The sequence below is a fragment of the Podarcis vaucheri genome (genome assembly GCF_965113315.1).
Source record: "Podarcis vaucheri genome assembly, chromosome: 16".
NCBI classification, from domain to species: Eukaryota; Metazoa; Chordata; class Lepidosauria; order Squamata; family Lacertidae; genus Podarcis; species Podarcis vaucheri.
In genome coordinates, this window is record NC_138754.1 from 15,550,867 (window position 1) to 15,571,887 (window position 21,021).

At 49.1% G+C, this 21,021-nt stretch overlaps 1 protein-coding gene across 29 annotated transcripts in view; it reads left to right on the forward strand.

The window, feature by feature from the left end:
• NRXN2 (neurexin 2) overlaps nucleotides 1-21,021 on the forward strand; it is a 338,128-nt gene that overhangs the window by 53,377 nt on the left and 263,730 nt on the right. For 25 of the 29 annotated variants that reach the window (XM_082204228.1, XM_082204227.1, XM_082204232.1 and 22 more), the window contains one exon: nucleotides 15,618-15,635. The exons of the other annotated variants lie outside the window; for them this stretch is intronic. In XM_082204228.1, the coding sequence (XP_082060354.1) occupies nucleotides 15,618-15,635 (18 nt within the window). The remainder of the gene's footprint in view (nucleotides 1-15,617; nucleotides 15,636-21,021) is intronic. 29 annotated transcript variants of the gene reach the window in all.

Genomic DNA, 21,021 nt, shown 5'->3' on the forward strand with positions numbered 1-21,021 from the left:
ATTCAGGAACCAAATAGTTGTATAGTCGTACCTTGGAAGTCAAACACCTTGTGAGTTGAACGTTTTGGCTCCCAAATACTGCAAACCTGGGAGTGCTCCAGTTTGCAAACGTTCTTTGGAACCTGAACATCCAACAAGGGTTTCGTGGCTTCAGATTGGCTGCAGGATCATCCTGCAGGCAATCGGAAGCCGTGCCTTGGTTTCCGAACATTTTGGAAGTTGAATGAACTTTCAGAACGGATTCCATTCGACTTCCGAGGTACGACTGCATTAAAAAATATGACTTTCAAACCTTCTGGCCCCAAAATGGCAACTAGGCATTCCATTTTGGCGACTGTAACCCTGGTTTAAGGAGCCGTTTGGCACCAACTTGTATATCTGAGTTTCTAACACTGCATGGGGCTTGCAAGTGGGGAGTGTGAATGCTTCCATGGCCTGTACAGCACCTGGCACATCGAGGAGAGTGTCGCATGGTGGAAGGGGTCCTAATAGTCAGTTCAGGCAAAGGAAACAGTAGTCTTGGGAGCCAAATGAAATCTGGTCCTCTCTCTGCATTGCAGAGAATTGGAGTAGATGACCCTTTGAGTCCCTTCCAGTTCTAGGATCCGCCTCTGTCTTTTCCATAATAAGGAGGAAGGGATACAGGGCCATCCTGCAGGGCTATTGTAATGATGGCTAAAAGTAAAGTATGTGAACAGTTTGAGGATTTAAGAAAATCTCTGTATCTTATTAGTAAATAATCATTTTGTTGAGCCCTTTTGTGATGATGAGAATAGTAAATAAATGAAAGATGGTGGTGATTTGTTAACTCTCAGATATGTTGAGGTCTGCTGGTGGTCTCTGTGAAGGGCGAGGGTGGGGGTCCATTCTAGTATCCTTAAGTTTTGCCTCCACTTCTTTGTGTATTTTATTCCGTTCTGTTCATGTCCTTCCTTTCTCTCAGTACAGGACCCCAGGCAGCTGACAGCATAAATTAAAACACATAACGAAAAACACACAATAAATATAAGTATGAAAAACAAGCAACTCCATTAAAACAGCACTGAAAACACTCAAAATAATTTAAATGTGTACACACACACACACACACACACACACACAAACACACACACACTACAATACAATCTGTTCCCACCTCAGAATACCTTGTCACAACAGCCAGTTAGTGTCAGAACCAGAGAAAGTCTATGTTGGCATGAGAAAGGAAAGCGGAGCAGGGGCTAGGCTAGCCTCCCATGGAAGGGAGTTCCACAGTCTAGGAGCAGCCCCTGAGAAGGCCCTCTTGTGTGTCCTCTCCAAACGTGCCTATGAGGGTGGCTGGCTGAGAGAAAGGTCTCCCCAGAAAATCTCAGAGCCCAGTCAGGATCATATATAGGGATATAACTATCCTTCAGATAGTCTGACCCCCAACCTGTATAGGGCTTTGTAGGTCATAACCAGCACTTTGCATTGTGCCTGGAAATAGACCAATGGAGCTGCTGTAAAAAGGCATTTCTGGTTAGTAGTCTGGCTGCATCACTTTGGACCCCCTGAAATTTCCGAACGCTTTCAAAGGCAGTCCCATGTAGAGAGCATTACAGTAATCTGAACGGGATGTAACTAAGGCATGTATCACCATGACTAGATCAGATATTTCCACGATCTACCTTCTTCCCTTGCTGAGCCTTTTTTCCAGTAAAAACTGAGATGTCAGGACTCTTATCTTGATAAATTGTAAAATACCTCTCCTAACCCCTCTCCTCTTCCTGTGCTACCCCCCTTCTCTACTGAATACATGAACTTTTAAAAAAGCTAATAAAATATAATAAATACATAATAAAAATAAAAATGCATACCGTTTTATAGATAATGTTTATTTGAGCTTCAAAGAATTAAAAATTCAGACTGCTGCCAAGGGCAACAGTCACAAAATGGCTGCTATGGGGTGTGAAGCGCAGCTTAGAGAATAGTCATGGCCGTTTGACCCTCACCCACAATTACCATGTGGGTCTGCCCTATGTCCTGCTGGTCTTGTTTGTGGGTCACACTGTATTTTCCCCTCTGTCCCTTTCACACTTTTCGCTTAGGATAGCCATGCTACTTTTTGAAAATCCCACCTTTAATTGGCCACTTTCCTTTTGCAGGAAAAAAAGAGAGCTGTGACATGGCCCTGGTTTGGTTTGGGGTTCCACACCCCTTCATTGATGGGAATGTTTGCCTGTTGTTTGCAGGGGTGCAGGTGAACATGCTCAGGTATCAATCTCAGGCAGCTGCCGGGACCTCAGGACAGCCTGCTGCTGACACAGGCCCTGGGTCCAAGCATTCTTAAGCAGCACTGGCTGGCTGGGTTCAGCGGCCATCTTGATTTCCCATGAAACTCCTGGCAGAGCATCCTGCCTTGTGGGAAATTAAATCTCAGCACACTGCTCCCTGCAGCCACCAGGGCCCCCCCTTTGCCTGGGACCAGACATTCCTTGGACTCCTTCCCTCCTGAACTGAGGCTTCACAGACCCCATAGGCCTCAGCCTTCCCTGCGCTGGGGGTTGCCAGGCCTCCAGGGCTGACCTGAAGTCTTCAGGTTCACCTGAGCTCCACCCCCCTGTGTCGCATGGGGAAGACTTGTATCTCCAGGTGTGCCCTGAGCAGGTGAGAAAGAATGATTTGAGAATACCCCCTTGAGCTAAGGTTTCTGTTTCTGTTTCCAACCATTCACTAGACTTTGTGTTTTTATGTGAATGACCTGCTGTCAGAGTCTGTGGTTGCTGACATCACTGGGGTCTTGCCCTCTAGGGCATCACCAGGGGCTGTCCCATAGTCTTGGGTCTGGGGTGCAACTGACCTGGCAACCCTACCTGCCCTTCTTCGGCGACAAAATAGCTCTCTGGGGTCTCCTGGGCTCTGCGCCTGCCCGGCATGATTCTCAGTCCCCAGCCATCCAGCAATGGCCTTTGAGCTGAGCCCCACTTCAACCATCAGTTAAGGTGGATTTGATTCCCCTCTCCCTTGTTCTTGATATAGATCTTCACTCACCCTTTCTTCCCTAACCGGGGGGCGGGGAGCCATTTTGCCATTTGCTTCAGGTGCCAACATGTCTTGGGCCAGCCCTGCTTGTTCGTCAGAGGAAACCTGGTCCCCAGCTATTGCAATTCATCCAGCTATTACTTATCTGTTTATGGCCCTGCCTGCTGCTCTGGCGAGCAGCCAGGATGGGCTGCTGAGGGAGCCAATTCTGGGGCAGCTGATCTGGAAGGACGGAAAGTCCCGGGGGGCCCTACCCTCCCTGGGCAGACTCCATTGCTGGAGCCCCTTACAAAAAAGTGCGGGGAGAGAGGTCCTGCATTGGGAAGCTGTTCCCCTTGGGGGTGAGGGGCCCTGATTCCTGTGGCTATTCCATGCTGCATTGTGTGCATGCCCAGAAGCGGTCCTTTTCCGTATTATTGCTGGGTGCTGAGCTCATTTCCCCTCCCGTGCAGGTGGGCAAGGAAGGCAAGCAGGCTCCCTTCCTTTCTTTCTCCCTCCCCGACTCAAGTGATTTGGGGCCTTTTGTCCTCCCCCAGAGCTGAGAGGCACCTCCCTATCTTAGTGGTGGCAGAGCACTTGCTTGGCATGCAGAAGGCACCTGGATCAATCCCTGGTGAGGTCTAGGGTGGAATTTGAGAGCCCCCCACTGAAGGTTAAGAGCAGACGGTGCTGGATACGGTTTAGTGAAGTTAGGGAGGCCACTGTCCCACTTTAGAGAAGGCAGTCCTCTGTTTGAAGAGCTACCCAGTCCAATCCTAGTTTAGAGATAAAAAAAAACAGAAAAGGGGAGAGCATAGGTGGGGGGACGGGACTTGAAGCTGCCCATTCTACACTCAGCAGCACCAAGACAGCAGAGCAGGAAAGATCCCAAGTCACCTGGTTATAGTCTTGCTCCCCACTATGAGGATATGTATTGTCCTTCAATTTAAATTATAGTAATTATTTCTAAATGTCCATGTAAATTACTTGTAAATTAGCATATGTACTTCTTTTTTTTTGCAAATCTGTGCCCTTGTTTTTTGTTTAAGTTTCTGGCAATGAGTAATAGGCCACCCTGAGAGAAATCCGTCTCATAATTGAATAAAAAAGCGGGAAACCCTTTTGCACCTTCGCCCTGCGAACATGGCCTCTTACCCTGTGGCAGGCCGTGGGAAGAGTGGTGCATGTGGTATGTTCAGCCCACCTTGTAAGCAAGGCCCACTGGGCAGGGTCAGGGAGGGTTCGGGACTCAGTTTCCCCTTCGTTCCCTGAAGGAACTTAATCGGGACACTGGTGGGAGGTGGCTCAGAGGTGAACTTCCTGGGGGGGGGGATTCCTGTCAGAGGGCAGGTTGGAGTTGGGGGTGGGCAGGACTGTCTTCCTGCTTAAGGCCCAAGTGATCACAACTAATTATTATTGCTATTATTAATTTATTATTCGCATTCTGCACAATATTCTCCAGGCGATATGCAATAAAAACTGCAAGACACAGTTAAAAAGCACAAATGCTTTAAAAAAACCCAAAACAAACATAATGTGATACCAAATATACATTCCTGGCCAAGATCCAACCATCCAGCAGGGAAAGCTTGTTGGAACAAAAATGCATTCCGTTGTTTCCGGGAAGTGCAGATAGCGGGCGCCTGTCATATCTGGAAAGGGATGCTGTTTCACACAGGGGCCCACCCCCTGCCAGTAACTCCAAGGTCACATCATCCTGGGTCTTTTCTCTGGCCCTCCCCCAGCACCCTTGTGATATGTTTCATTAGTGTGAGTTGCCCAGAGCTGTGTACAGGGGAAGGACCATAGGACAGCTGCTTTGCATGCAGAAGGCCCCAGGTACAATCCCCATTGGCACCTCCAGGCGAAACCATCAGGGAGCAGCAGGCAATGCTGCTGCACCTGAAACATCCTCCAGGTGTTGTCCAGCTCCTATTTTTGGCAGCCCTAACCGCTAGCCATGTTGGCTGGGCTCGATAGGAGCTGGAGACTAGCTTTACCTCCGTCCCTCTGCAACTGAAGTCATAGAATCACAGAATTATAGAGTTGGAAGGGACCTCTAAGGGCCAACTTGTCCAACCCCCTGCAATGCAGGAATCACAGCTAAATGATCCCTGACAGATGGCCATCTAACCTCTATTAATAAACCTCCAGTGAATGAGTTTGCCGCCTTCTGAGGGAGTCTGTTCCACTGTCAAAAGAGCTCTTACCCTCAGAAAGTTCTTCCTAATGTTTATTTGGGATCACCTTTCTTGTCATTTGAATCTGTTGGTTTGGGTCCTGCCCTCTGGAGCAGCACAAAACAAGCTTGCTCCATCTTCTATGGGGCAGCCCTTCACATATGACTCTCCTCTCCATCCCCTCTTCTCCACACTAAACATCCCCAGTGCCTCAACCGTTCCTCATAAGGCTTGGTTTCCAGGCCTTTCATCATCTCGACCACCTTCCTCTGCACACCTTCTACCTTGCAAAATATCCTTCTTAAACTGTGGCTCCCAGAACTGGACACAGGACTCCAGGTGGGGTCTGACCAAGAGGTACTATGGGGTCCCACGACCTGGAATAAATTTGAGTTCCTGCTCTGAGTCTTCGTGGGCATTTGGATTCCTGACAGTTTCCTTGAACGTGCCTGCCTGCCCAGGCGCCATCCTAAGTTTCCCGTTCCCCTTTTCTCCCTTCCCAGCTCAGGGCCAAGGACAACAATTTCAGACTCTTGCATCGCAACCAGACGACGGGAGTTTACATAACCCCTCGTCTCGCACAAGGCACCAAATAGTGCTCGCTTACGTCAAGAATACTCTCCCGCTTCTCTTCTACATGCAGACACACAACACAACACCCACATGCCGCCGGCACTCGGGCTCAGCCCACCCGCCCACTCGCCTGGTCTCCGGAAGACTGTTGTCTGGAGAGGGAGGCTGGCTAGCAGATGGCGGTGGCGGCAACCGACTTGGCCGGTTGCCGTGGAGATGGGCTTGGCAGGGGAGCCTCTCGTGCAGCCGGAGGAGACACCAGGGCTGCCTGACTCCTGCCGCCGCCGCCACGGCTGTTGTCGGCCCTCGCAAAGGAGGCTGTCGTGACGGGCAGGCTGGGCGGCTGTTGCCTAGGCCGGTTGCCGTGGAAACGCTGGCCCAGGCTGGCTGATGGATTTGGAAGGAGATGGATTTGAAGCCTCTCAAAGTGTGCGAGCAGGAAGGGTGTGTGTTGCTGGGGGGCAGCAGGCAGAGAGGCCTTTGCATGAGGGGAGGAAAGGTAGTTTTGAAGGTCAAAGGTTAATCACTGGAATGGAGGGCACCTTGGGCTCTCCTGCAAGCCCAACTGCGAGTCTGTTTTATGAGCCAGGGCAATTGTTTCCCTAATTCCAGATCATGCAAGGAGTTGGTTATTGTTTTTCTCTTGTAGGGGAAAGGCACTCTGCACATGTTCAGAAGGGCTTCTACTGTGGGGCGGACCCTGCCTCCAACTGTGCAGAGACACAAACTATCTGTAAGCATTTTGCAGTCCCTCCCAGGCTTCCTCAGGCAGGAATCCTCAGGCATGGGAACACAACCAACTTGGATGGCTCAAAAAGAGGAATAGACTAATTGATGGAAGAGGTTGGGGCTGTCAAGGGCTGCCAGCCACAACGTTGTCCGTGTTCTGCCTTCTGAGTACCTGTCTCTGGGAATTGCAAGTGGGCAGAGTGGTCCTGCTTGCAAGCTTCCCCCAATGGGCATGTGAGAACAGGATGCTGGAATAGATGGGGCCCCCAATGGGCCTTATCCAGCTGGAGGGCTTGTCTTAGGTTCTTATGGAACCTTCTGGTCCAAAGGCAGTCTGCCTGGGTTCCTAGGTTCTTAGGGGCATCTAGCTACTGTGAAAACAGGCCCCTTCTGCAGGGCTTTTCATACATTCTAAGTCTACCCAGTGAGAAGTTCCTGATTGCAGGCCTGGCACACAGCAGGTGGGGTCTCCAGTTTGGGGCATCTTTGTGATAGCGCATTGGCTAGCCTCCCTTCCCCACTGGCTCCAGTAAGTGCAGCTGTATGTCCTGGGTCCGATGGGAGCTGTAATCCAAAGCAGCTGGAGGGCTGGCCTAGATGAGGTCATGGAGACTCCCCTGGCTTCCTCTACCTTCTGCTTTGCCCAGTTAAAAATGGTTTCTCTTTTGAAAGCCATATGATGACAATTTATTGACAAGCTGGAAGGTGTGCAGAGGAGGGCAACCAAGATGATACTTGGTCTGGAAACGAAGCCAAATGAAGAACGGTTATGGGAGCATGTTTAGCTAGGAGAAGACTGAGAGGTGATAGAATAGCGTCTTCAAATATGTGAAGGAGTATTCCATGAAAGATGGAGCAAGCTTTTCTCCTGCTCCAGAGGGTAGGACCCACACCAATGGACTCAAATGGCAAGAAAGGAGATCCGGAATAAACATTTGGAAGACCTTTCCGGTGGTAAGAGCTCTTTGACAGTGGAACAGACTCCCCTGGAAGGTGTTGGACTCTCCTCCGTTGGAGGTTTTTAAACAGAAGTTAGATGGCCATCTCTCAGGGATTCTTTAACTGTGACTCTTGCATTGCAGGGGTTGGTTTGGATGACCCTTAGGGTTTCCTTCCAATTCTATCATCAGCGCTCCTTGAAGTTGGTTCTGGCTCCGTTATTCCTTCTGTCCCTCCCCCCTCCCCTTTTCTCATTTGCTGATATTATATTGCTGCTGTTTTCTTATCTTCATTTTAGTGTTTCCTTGGTGCTTTTAAAATGCAGTTTTATTTGCCATGTTTTAAATTATGGCCTTTTGCCACCTTTAAGGTCCCACTAGGGAAGAGTATGAATATTTTAATAAAAGTAGAACAACATTTTTTGCTGTTCCCAGGTAGGCTTCAGGAGCAGGAATTTTTTTGAGCCTCTATGGGACTCATTGCCTGAACCCTTCTCTCTGCATTTTTGCTTAGACAAGACTACCTAGACATGTGGAATGCTGACATGTGCTTTGATCTGCTTTTGGTGTCTGGCTGATGTTAACTAAGGTGCTGGTGGACTCCGTAAGTTGGAGGTTTTTAAACAGAGGTTCGACAGCCATCTGCCAGGGATTCTTTAGCATTGCAGGGAGTAGGACTAGATGATTCTTTGGGTCCCTTCGAATCCTGCGATGCTGATTCTATGACTATAGGGAACATATAGCAGTTTGTTCTTCCCTCTCCATATTATCCTCACAACAACCTTTTGAGGTAGGTCAAGCTGAGGGTGTGTGACTGGCTCAAGGTGAATTTAGTGGTCAAGGCTGGATTTGAGCCCTGATTTCTCTGTTCTTAGTCTGACACCTCACCCACTATGCCACATGTGTCTCCAGTCCATATGAGCAACTTGCCAAGTAGGTCTTTTGTGACTCCCTCCACCCTCCCGCTATCTCCTCCTCAGGCCCCCCCATCCCATGCCATGTGGCAAACAGGGGAGGATGTTTCAGAAGCTACTGGGCCTGCCTCTGAGGGCTCCTTCGGCCTGTCTCTCTCCTGTTTTTCCAAGTGGCAGCCGGATGCTCCCCTGGCACTGCCTATATTTAAACCAACAGCCTTGGGTCAGGTCATTTGCATCCTTGCCCACGAAGAAGCCTTTGTCAAGGACGGGTGTGTAGGCGTCATGCTCTAGTAAGATGGTTAGGAGGGTGTCAGGGGGGCTCCTCTCTTGCTAATTGGGGGCCCCATCTCTTGCTAATTGGGGGCCCCAACATCTTGTGACATACTGAGATGTGAACGGGGTTCCCGTAAAGGATGAACAAGCCAGAAATTCTGCTGGGTTGCCTGCCTATCCAAATCCCTCCCCATGTAATACAATAATTCAGCATATGAAAAGAAGGGGTGGGAGCTGCAGCAACCCAACATGTCCATGGGCCTCTCCAAGCCACTTTCTAAGAATGAGGGGAAACTGCATTGTTTAAAAACACGTGAGAGTCCCAGGGTGACCTTGGGTTGGCCACTGGCTCGGCTTTACCTACTTGAAAGGGTTGTTGTAAGATAACATGTGTGTGCGTTTGTGTGTGTGCATGGATGTGCATGTGTGTGCCGGGCAGGGTGTGGGGAACCACACCATGTTTGCTGCTTTGAGCTCCTGAGAGGAAAGACGGGATAGGAATCAAATAAATAAACCTGAGCCTTTTGCCCCTTTTCTCAAGCATCTTGAGAACTGGGTCAGGTATTCCCTGACCTGGGCTCCATCAGTTCAGGCCAACTCAGCTTCAGCACTTGCTTGTGTGTTCCTCCCTCCGTCTGTTTCTCTTTCTCCCTCTTTGTGTTTTTGCACCAGTCTCTCTCTCCCTCCCTCCCCCAGCCCATGGGCAAGGCCTGAGCAGTGCCCACCTGCCTTCCCCCTCCCATTAGCTGCATCCTCTGTGATGGGTGCTGCTTTGGGGCTGAGCTGTTTCCATCATTGCAGAGGGCGCTCTGGGGCCAGGCAGCCTGGCTGTTCCCTGCAAGGTCAGCCCAAGGTCGCCTGCCAAGTAGGCTGCCAGGAGAGGGAATGTGCATGGGGTGGGAAGAAAACCCTTCCTCCTCATCCCTCTTCTTCATCTTCTTCCTCCTGCTTCTGTTCCCCTTCCCTTTCCTGTGGATCATCTCCTTGGGCACGGCTCCAGACTCTTCCTTGCTGCTACTGTGCTCGTCGGGCACCACCAGTTGGCATCAGGAGGGCTCCCCTGGCATGTGCTGGAGAGTTTGGCTATGTTCAGAGCCAGTTAAGAACTGTTTCTGAAAGGGAGAGGGCAGAACACAAAGCCTCTGTACTTGGGGTGGTGGTGGTGGTTACACAAACACACACTTGTTCAGTCCAGGCCTTGCACATCGGGACATAGGAGGGTCCCTTGTCCAGAGTCAGACCATCTCACTCTGTATTGTCTACATACATGGACTGGCAGCCGTTTCTCAGTTTCAGACAGGTCTTTCTCAGCACCACCTGCAGATAGGACCATAGGATGTTGCCTTATAGTGAGTCTGGCCATTGGGTCCATCCAGCTCACTATTGTCTAGACCAGCGGTTCTCAACCTGTGGGTGCCCAGATGTTGTTGGACTACAACTCCCATCATCCCTGACCACAGATCATGCTGGCTGGGAATGATGGGAGTTGTAGTCCAACAACATCTGGGGACCCACAGGTTGAGAAACAGTGGTCTAGACTGATTGGCAGTGGCTGTCCAGGATTTCAGACAAAGCGATCTCCCAGCTCTACCTGGAGACGCTGTTAGAACTGAAACTGGAACTTTCGGCATGTAAAACAGGTGCCCTTCCCCATGCGAGGATAGAACCTGGGAGGATCTTCTGCATCTCTCTCTGTGTGTGTGTGCATGTGTGCATCTGCCCATGAACCAGGGTGGCCTTTGGAAGCTGTCCTCTCAAAGGGGCCACGTGGCATCTCTATGTCTTCTCTGATTGCCCCCGAGGTGTGACTGGGGCATTGTCTGTGCTGGGGGGGGGGACGACTCTGTGGTGGAACTGAGGAGGGAAAGCCCAAAGTCTGCCACGCAGTAAAGGTCTAATTCTGCACCAGGAGAAAATTGTGCAAAATAAAGGCAGTTGTGCATTCCCACCGAGACTTTGGGCTCTTCCACACCAGGCATTTAAGTTGGGGGAAATGCCATGGTTCCTGGAGGAGTGGGCTATCTAGCCATGATGGCTATACTGTGCCTCCACAGCTCGAGGCAGTCATGCTGCTAATGCCATTTGTGGAAACCACAGGAGGCAAAAGGGCTCTTGTGCTCTTACTGGCTTCCCATTGGGGCATCTGGCTGGCCACTGTGAGAACAGGATGCTGGACTAGATGGGGTCATTGGCTTGATCCAGCAAGGCTCTTCTGATGTTCTTTTGCTTCATTGTTGTGGCTCATCCAGATGACTGACATTTCCCTATGGCTCTTCCACCATTCCAACCTGCAGAAAATCGGGTCATTCTCCCCCCCCCCCCCCCCGTAAGCCTGCAAGTCGGAATGGCTCTCTGGGCAATTTGCTCTTCTTTCCAAAGAGGTTCAGACTTGTCCTGTGACGTCTGGGGCAGGTGGACCTGTTGTTGTTCTTCAGGACGCCTTTGCTGCGTCTTCTCCTCTGGGCATCATTTTCTGTTTCCTTCTTTTAGTCAATCTTTTAATTAGCGCTGAACACTTTCTAGGCTATATTTTATATCTCCGCGCAATGGTGTTTAAATGAAAGCGTGTGACAGCGCTAATTAAAGAAAGGCTATTTGAAAAACCAAAACGATGTTGCCTTAGAAATCTGTTCCGTTTGTTTCTCGGTGAATTTAAAAGCAGACTGGCAGTTGTATCTAGTGTTACTCCTACTCAGAGTAGACCCATTGAAACGAATTAACATGACTAAGACAGGTCCATTGATTTCAGTGGGCCTACTTTGAGCAGAACCTAGTTGAACCATGCATGGAGAAAGGGGGCGGAGAAAAGTTTCCCTCCCTCTCTCACAACACTGGAACTTGTGGACTTTCAACAAAGCTGAATGTTGGAAGATTCAGGAGAGGGGGCAAAAGAACATCCTTCTTCACACAGTGTATGGATAAACTGTGGAACTCCCTTCCACAAGAGGCACCAACTTGGATGGCTATAAAAGAGGATGAGGCAAATTCTTGCAGAGGGAGTGGAGGGCTACTGATGGTTACTAACTCTGATGGCTATGCTTGACCACAGTTGGAGGCAGCTATGTTTCCGAATACCAGTTTCTGGAAACGGCAGTGGGGGAGGGGCCTCTTGCACTTGGGTCCTGCTAGTGGGTTTCCTGCAGGCATCTGGTTGGCCACTGGGAGAACAGGATGCTCTACTAGTTGGGCCATTGGCCTGATCCAGCAGACCCTTCTTATGTTTTTATGAATCACTTGATTATAACAAAAACCCAACCACTGAGCAGTGTCCCTCTCCTCCAAACAGGGTAAGCAGAACCCACCACATCTAGAAAGAAAGGGAAGCTTAACCCAGGCTTGGATCCAGGCCTCCGAGCATCCTGCCTCTAACTGTGGCTGCTCTTGATGTCCCAGCTGGGCAGGGAGGCAGGCCCTTTCTCTGGTCCCCTGCCCCTGCCTGCCCCTTGCTGAGTCTCTGCCTGGGCCTGACGCATGAGCCTGTTGTTGTTGGGTGGGTGGGTATATTTCTCTGCAGATGGCAAGAGCTCAGAGTTTTCACCCAGATCTGTGCTAATTACTGCCACATTGTTTGTTGTTTTGCATTCATTATTTACATTCATTATTTTAGGGGTTTATTTTGTCACCAGTGTAGCGTAGGGGTTGGGGAGGGGTGGAGTTTCCTCTCCGCCTCTTTGAGTTTCCTTTTGCTGATTTTGGAATTCCACCCCCCATCCCCCACCCCTGGTGGAAATGCCAGTGCTGCCATTCTGGTGCAATCTGCTGCTTCCCCAAAGCTGGTGGCAGGGTATGGCTCCTTTTCCATGCAAGTGCCGCCTGGGTGGAGTGAAACTTCTTGCCCATCTCTCAAAGTGCCCCATCCAGCAGCTGTCCTAGTGCTCTGCATATGCGCAGAGACAGAACCAACAACTGTTAGGGGGAAGCTTGAGTCTCTTTCCACATCATAAAGCAGTTTCCAAGGTTTTAAGCTCCGGCACAGGAGTGGTTTAGCCTAGTTGCAGTTATCTATGTTTTGGTAACCACCAGATTAGACTACTGCCATTCATTGTAGACAGGGCTGCCTTTGAAGATGGTTTGGCAGCTGCAATTGCTAACTAGGACTCTGTGTCAGGATCATATCACGCTGGTGCTTCGCCACCTGTGTCGCCTTCTCTTCTGTTCCTGGGACCAGTTCAGAACACTAGCTTGGTCATTTAGGGCCCTTTATGGTTTGATAATTTGATGGAGGGGTTGGACTAGTTGACCCTGGGGTCCCACCCATGCCTGAAGTTCTATGATTCTGTGATCACCTGTCTCTGCAGGTGCGTGTCCTTGCTCTTAAGACGATGATGGAGAACCTGTGACACTCCAAATTCATCTTGGTCTTGGCAAAAAATCCATCCTGTTCACTGACCCTTGGAGCCTTGGTCAAAATGCTGTCCAATGGACATCCTTGTTACCCTAACCCTTTGTGACAGGGATGGGGCCCTCTGTAGGTTGTTGGACTCAAATATTGTTATGCAGGAGAGGACCATTGATGGCTACTAGCCATGATGGTTATGCTCTGCCACTGGTCAGAGGCAGAAATGTTACTGATGCCTGTTGCTGCAAATCGCAGGAGGAGCTCTGGTGCTTGGATCCTGCTTGCCAGTTTTCCACTGGCATCTGGGTGGCCACAAGGGAGAACAGGATGTTGGACTGCATGGGCCCCCTTTGGCCTGATCTTGCCCTTATGTTCTTGAGTCTGTCCTCTTTGCTATGTACCTAAGATGGTGGCTGATGCTGGACTAGGTGGGTCATTGGCCTCATCCAGCCAGCTCTTCTTAGGTTCTTATGATTCATGGAGTAGAGGGCTATTGGTGGATATTAGTCAGGATGGCTATTCTTCTCTGAATGTCAATAGTTGGAAAAACAAAGGAGGGGAGAAGGCTGTTGTGCTCAAACCTTGCTTACTGGTTTTCCAATGAAGCGTCTGGTTTGCCACTGTGAGGACAACAGGATGCTGGACTAGATGGGCCAATGGCCTGATCCAGCAACAGGGCTCCTCTTATATTCTTACGTCAGCCTCAGCCGGCATAGCCAGTGTCTAGGCATACTGGGAGACCTAGTCCAGCAATATCTGGAGGGCCAGAGTTTCCCCATCCCTGCTGTGCAGGTCTTCATCAGAGGCCTTCTTCTCTCCCCTGGTTAACCTGGAAAAGGGCCTTCTTCACTGTGGCTCCTGCTTGAGCAATGCTTTCCCCTTGACGCTCTCATGGTGGCAATGCCAGGCAAAGACTTTTGTTATCTGGCCAGACTTTATAATCTACACTGTTTTATCACTGTAAGGTGTGTGTGTGTGTGTGTGTGTGTGTGTGTATGTGTGTATATATATATATATATATATGAAAAAACACTTATAATGGCTGCTGTTTTCCTCTGTAGTTGGGGTTGTTTTTTTGGTTTTTTTGGTATGCTTTTAAATGCTTTTAGCAATTGGACTTTGATTTATTGCAAACTGCCTTGGGGAAATCTATTTGATGGGTGGGATATCAACCCCCATAATAAATAATTAAAATCCATTGCGGGGCTGTGTGCTGTAGCTGAGTGGTGGAGCTCAGGCTTTGTATGCAGAATAGGAGCGGCAGAGGGGAGGGGGCACAGCGGCTTGCAGGGGAACGAAAAAAGAGACCTGGACTGGTAGGGCAGTTGGCTGGAGGGTCTTGCCAGGCAAAGGGGGCCTCTCTGTTCCAGAATTCCCACCCCTTTTAGGATCCAGCCAGATGCCTCCAGGAAGCCCACAAGGAGGCCATGAGCACAAGAGACCTCCAGCTGGGACTTGGGGCAGGGGGGTGGGGCAGAGCTCAGTAGTGGAGCCCGACCTCTGCATGCTGAAAGTCTTAGGTTCAATCCCTGACGGCATCCGCTGGGAGAATGAGGAATACCTCTTGCCCTTCAGAGAACCATTGTCCATCTGTGTAGACAGTACTGAGCTTGATGACCAATAGCCTGACTCACTTGAAGACTGGTTCCTCAGTTCCTATGCCTCTTATCCTATGCCTCTTATCTTGAGAGCCAGTGTGGTGTAGTGGTTAAGAGCGGTAGTCACGTAATCTGGGAAACCGGGTTCGTGTCTCCACTCCTCCACATGCAGCTGCTGGGTGACCTTGGGCCAGTCACACTTCTCTGAAGTCTCTCAGCCCCACTCACCTCACAGAGTGTTTGTTGTGGGGGAGGAAGGGAAAGGAGAATGTTAGCCGCTTTGAGACTCCTGAAGGGGAGTGAAAGGCGGGATATCAAATCCAAACTCTTCTTCTTCTTCTTCTTATCCTGAAATTGGTCACCATGACTAGTCAGCCATTGCTAGCTGTTGTCCTCTGTGAATTTGTTGGTTGGCTTCTTCATAAGAGAACTGTCTCATCTCCTTCTCGCAACAGCCTTCTGGGTATGCTTTTTGGACCTGGTGTCTCTTACCAGCGCATTGGGGGTGAGGCTTCCCTCCTCTTACCTAAACACGACCCCTTTCTGCAGAATTCCAAGCAGGGAATTCAAAACCTCATCCTCTTTCTTTCTTTCTTTCTTTCTACTAATTATAGTCTGCCTTTCTTGACAAACTCTTCTCAAGGCAACAAATGCTAACAACAGAAGCAAAACATGCCAATAATACAACATTGTAGTAAAACCCCCTAAAATTCAGAAAATGCAAACAAAAATAAAAGCACAACAACGCTTTAGAATATGACTTGGCTGGGTAGGATGCTTTGTGATTCTTTGATGAGGCTGAGGCTGGCGATTCCTCTGGAGTGAAGGAATGCAGCAGGATCTCTTTATCTCACAAGAAGTGAACAAATAGCAGTAAATGAGCATTCATAAACATTGACAAACAGTATATAGCTCAGTATTGCCTTTGCTGACTGGCAGGAGTGGCTCTCCAGGATTCCAGCCTGAGTCTAGGTCTACGTGAGATGCTGGCCTGTTGTTCTGTTGCTGGGTCTTTTCCTTGCTTGCTCCTGACTCTCTCTTTCTCCTTTTTCCTTCCCCAACTCTCTGCCTGCCTTGCTGGATCCCCACAGAAGAGCTAACGTTGGAAGGTGAGTAGAGGCGCCTTTCCTTGCCATTCTGATACCTAATGCTCTGCTTGGAAAGGGATTTTGGGGTGGGGTGAGAAGGGGGATTGCTGTGTGTTGATCAGATGGTTGCTGTGAGATCCAAACAAGTGTTTGTTTTGTGGCGTTGGGGTGGGTACTGTTTGGCAATCCTGTTAGGATCTGATCTGTGCTCCATAAAGTGCAAAGGGCAGGGCTCTCCTTGTATGGGGTTGCTGGCTGGGGGTGTAGGGGAAGTTACACAGACCATTTTCTTTTTGTTCCTAGTATTTGGGAGGGGAGACCTGCTCTGAGGCAGCAGAGGCTTTTTTGTAGGTTGGGGGAGGCATCTGTGTGAAGGCATTTGGCAGAGCTGGGGTAGGAGAGGTGCTTTTCTTTGGGACACCGTGAGTCTACATGGTCTCATTTTCTCTTGATATGGAAGTTCCACTTAGGCGATTTCTATCCTTGAATTTCAAATGGCAACTGTGCACATCCCAGCTGTTCTCCTCCTTGTTGGGTGTGTGCATTCAGCTTCCAGAAACATGGTACTCCTCTACCCTTTGATAACATTTCCAGCCCTTTCTGTTGTGTGCTAAGAAACTAAAGTGGGAGCTCTGGGAATGTCAGTCTCCAACCCCCCCACCTCTGATCTGAATTAGATGTGCCAAAATCGGGGTGTGTTGCATTGCATTGTGCTAAAAGAATGATTCCCATGCCCAGCTGCAACTCAGCCTGTAACTTAGTTAAAGCTGGCTGTTTTGGACCGCAACTCCCATCAGCACCAAGCAGCACAGCTAGCCGTATGATGCTGGGAGCACTGCTGTGTTGTCTGCAAGGCTTGATGGGAGTTGCAGTTCAAAGCAGCTGGAATGGCAACAGGTTGGGGGGGGGAGGTTGGCTTAAGCTCATGCAACTGAAGCACCTGGATCCATTGTTTCTCTCTCCCACCTGCCTCCTCTCCCCTCTTGTCTCCTTTTTGTCAAATTTGCAAGTTCCTTGTGGGACAGAGATTGGTACTCTCTGAAAACACCATGCACACTTATGATGCTCCATACAACATTCGCAACCAGAGGTCATGGGCTGGGCTGACAAGTGCAGAAATATGCCCTCTACTCCAGCTGGGGCAAACCCTCCTTGTGATGTTTATATTTAATTTCCAACTCCATAGAGCAGGGACAGGGGAACATCTGTGGGGCCCTCGAGGCGTTGTTGAATTCCAGCTCCCACAGTCAACCTAGCTGATGGCCACTGATGATGGGATAGGTTAGTGCAAAGGTATCAGGAGACCTGCTGGGTTTCCCCTGTTGGAGACAGAGGTTTGGAAGAGAGATTCTTAGTTTCCCATAGTAGGTTTAGCACAATGATGATTGCTCCAAGCCCATTAAAACTTGTTTGATTTACATCTGCCCTCATCCGCCTTTATACAAATGTTCCCTGCAAAAATACTTCGGCAAGAATAAATCACAGAAACTCAGCTTTGCAAATAAATGAAGATTTTACTCACAGAGTTTCAGAAATTACAGCAGATAAGTCTCTGCTGTTGGCAGTGATATAAAGAATAAAAAAGTTCTCAAATGACTTTAAAAGAAAGAACTTGGTTTCCTTATAAAAGAATCACACAGTCTTTGTAAAAATCTCATTTTAGAAAGATTTTCTATTCATGTGGTTTCCCTTGCACTTGGGAGCCATGCTTGGCTGCAGTTTCTTGTAGGAAGCAGAGAAAGAGGGAGGAAGCAAATGCTGCTATAAACCTGCTAAAACCCATCCATGGTAACTTGAGCTCAGGACACAGGTAACTCTTTCATGCATACTCATGTGAGCCAGTAACTATATCACATTGCCCCCATAATCCCTGACAATCAAGAAAGTGACTGGCTCTCTTTCCTATACCAATAATTTAGGAACTTTCACCACTGTAACTTAGCCACGTTTTACTGCCTGTGCACCTTTTTTCTGAATGCTGCCTGGGAAAACATATGAATCTGACATTTGGAGAGTTTGTTAGTGAACCATTTTTAATATACCAAATGTGTGGTCTCTTTCTATTCTAAGGGAAGAGGGAAGTTTTGGAACTCACAAGGGTGACCAAGATGATCAAATGTTTGGAAACCAAGCCTTATTAGGAATGGTTGAGGGAGCTGGGTATGTTTAGCTTGGAAAAGAGGTGACTGAGAGGAGATATGCTAGTCATCTTCAAATATCTAAAGGGTTGTCACATGAAAGATGGAGCAAGCTTGTTTTCTCCTGCTCTGGAGGGTAGAACTTGAATGAACAGCTTTAAGTTGCAAGAAAGGAGATTCCAGCTAAACACCAGGAATAACTTTTTGACAGTAAGAGCTGTTTGACAGTGGAGCAGACGCCCACAAGAAATTGTAGACTCTTCTTCCTTGGAGGTTTTTAAGCAGAGACTGGATGGCCATCTGTCATGGATGATTTAGTTGAGAATCCTGCATTGCAGGGGGTTGGACTAGATGAGCCTGAGGTCCCTTCCAACTCTAGAGCCAGCATGGTGTAGTGGTTAAGAGTGGTGAACTCGTAATCTGGTGAACCGGGTTCGCATCCCCGCTCCTCCACATGCAGCTGCTGGGTGACCTTGGACTAGTCACACTTCTTTGAAGTCTCTCAGCCTCACTCACCTCACAGAGTGTTTGTTGTGGGGGGAGGAAGGGAAAGGAGATTGTTAGCCGCTTTGAGACTCCTTAGGGTAGTGATAAAGCGGGATATCAAATCCAAACTCTTCTTCTTCTACTACTGTTTGATGAAGGGCATATTTTAAAGATCTAACACCCTATATTTCCACGCTTTCCTTTGCTGCATATTTTGTGATTTTAAATCTCTGCTGGTGTTCTTTCACCAAAGAGTACTTGCCCCAAACCTGGATCTTAGCATCCAGGGAATTCTTCTTTTTATGCCTGTTTTTTCCCTTGCCACCAACAAGATGCTCATGGGATCTGCACTAGCAGTGACTAACCAGGAAAGAGACAGTGAGGTCACAGTGGATGGTTTGACAAAGACGCTGACCCAGTGTGTGAAAAAGGAGAATTCCATGTGGACTCAGTACTCAGCACACTCTAAATAGCAGTTGTTGGGAATCACAAATGGCAAAAGTGTTGCTGTCGTGCTGTGCTGGGCTTTCCATTGGGGCATCCGGTTGGTCACAGTAAGAACAGGAGATTTGATGAGATGGGTCTCCGTTGGCTGGATCCAGAAGTCAGGCTGTTCTGATGCATGTTCATTTGTAGCGTTTGCCTTCCCACGAAGTTGTTGTGTTGGGCAACAGGGGACACAGTGGGTTCTGCCCCCCCCCAATGTTTCACTGTGGCTTGATTCAGAGTAGACTTGTCTAGACTTGCACGGCATGTGTGGTTAATCCTAGATGTGGCACGCACCTTTTGGTTCCAATTGTATTTGCACAGTTGCCTCCAGAAGTGGGTGCTTGGGAGACATGATTTGGCCCTGTGGAGTCTCAGAGTAGGGCTCCTCAGGGTTTGATCTTATTCCCCATGCTGCCTGACATTTACATAAACCCACGGAGTGAGGAGCTCTGGAGTGTGCTGTCATCAATATGCTGTTGACATGCAGCTCTGCTTCTCCTTTGCAGCTCAAGCAGGTGTGGCGCTGAATGTGCTTGATCAGTGCCTGGTAATGGACTGGATGTGAGCCAACAAACTGAAGCTCAGTCCAGATAAGATGGAGACACTCTTAGTAGGTGGCCCCTCCGTACGGATGAGTGTGATGCATCCTGCTCTGGACTCCCCTTGATGGAGCAGGTGTGCGGCGCTCTCGGATCCAGCACTTTCACTAAAAGCACAAGTGGTTTCTGTGGCATGGAGGGCCTTCTGGCAGCTTCAGCTGGTAGCTCATTTGCAACCCTAGCTGGATGATAACCTTGCTTTGGTTGTCTGCACTCTGGTAGCATTCAGGTTAGATTACGGCAAGGCGTTGTTTCTGGGACTGCCCTTGAAGGTGGCTTGGATACTTCGGCAGAATGTGGTGGCTAGATGGTTAACAAGGACAAGAAGGCATGGGCTAATTTCTTTACAGAGCCACTTAGAAGTGCTGCTCTTGACCTCCAAAGCTGCCTCTTTTGTAACCCCCTGTTTGTGGGAGACTCCATGTGTGGTGCAAATGCTTTGGGGGTGATTCTTAGGGAAGGAGATGTGTGGAAAGTCTCACCCCAAGAGTCTGGGAGATTTGATACGTTCCCACAAAAGAGAGTTTGTGCTTGGCTGCCAGTAAACTAAATTCACTCACTGTGGGCCAAACTAAATGTGGCGGGACCACAGGGGAGCAAGTTGGGGGGGATATGAATCCTTTCCACCCTGCCAGGGTCCCAAAGAAAATTGCCCCCCCTTCTCTCCCTTCAAAGCTGCTATTTGCATCCAGAGGGAACCCTCCAGTGGCACCGATGTGCAGGAAGACGTTCACATGAGCCTCAGGGCAGGAATTCCAAAAATAGCACCCAGGCTGGTTGATCCGGGCGCTGCTCACAGGGCTGCCTTCTGTTCTGAGAAATAGCACTTCCCACTTCTGACGCCCCCTGTACCAAAACAGACAAATCTCCTCTGTATCTCAGTCCGCCATTATTAGCATCACCACCACCACCTCCTCTCCCCCTGGCCGAAAGCGGCTAGACAATCAGAAACCGATACAATGCAATCCCACGCCGTAAAGAGGCTCACCGCTCTGGCTAAATGACTCCTTGAGGAGTGCAGCTGGTCATCAGATCTGGCATTTGCCTCATGGATAGCTGGAAGGTTCGGTGATCATGGGAAGAAGTGAGAACCAGCAAGTCAGGCGCATTGCTCAAAAATCTGCAACAGCACACAGTGCCCCCTTTGTAGAGCAGTGCCCAGAAATCCTACAGAAGCACACAGTGCTCGCTTGGTAGTGCAATGCCCAAACTCGGGCAGGCTCTCGCTAGTCAAAGTGCTTGTCTGTCTGCTTCCCACCATGTCTTGGTTGTGCGAAGATTGTTCAAAAGGAAAGTTCTCAATTGGGTTTTCTTTGCTCTGGTTCCTTTATTCTGTTCTGCCACATAATTTTATCCTTGAAGCATGCTGGAGGGCAATTACACTTTCCTTCAGTCCAGATTCTTTTTATCTGGCTGCATCACATGTGGGCAGCAGGGCTAAAGCAACGTAACTGCCACAGAGCCCACCACCTGCCAACTCCAAAAGAAGATGATGAAGACCAAGAAGATAATGATGATGAAGAAGAAGCTGGGACTGTCTCGTCCCTTTTGTGAAGCTGAGATCTTAACCTAAGCCCTGCAGGGCTGAGACTTGTTTTTCCTTGGAGGCAGAAAATGGGTCTGCTCATTTGAATGCAGCCCTTTTCTAATGTGCAAGTTGGTAGCCTTTATGCTCACTATGAGACAGATCAAGAG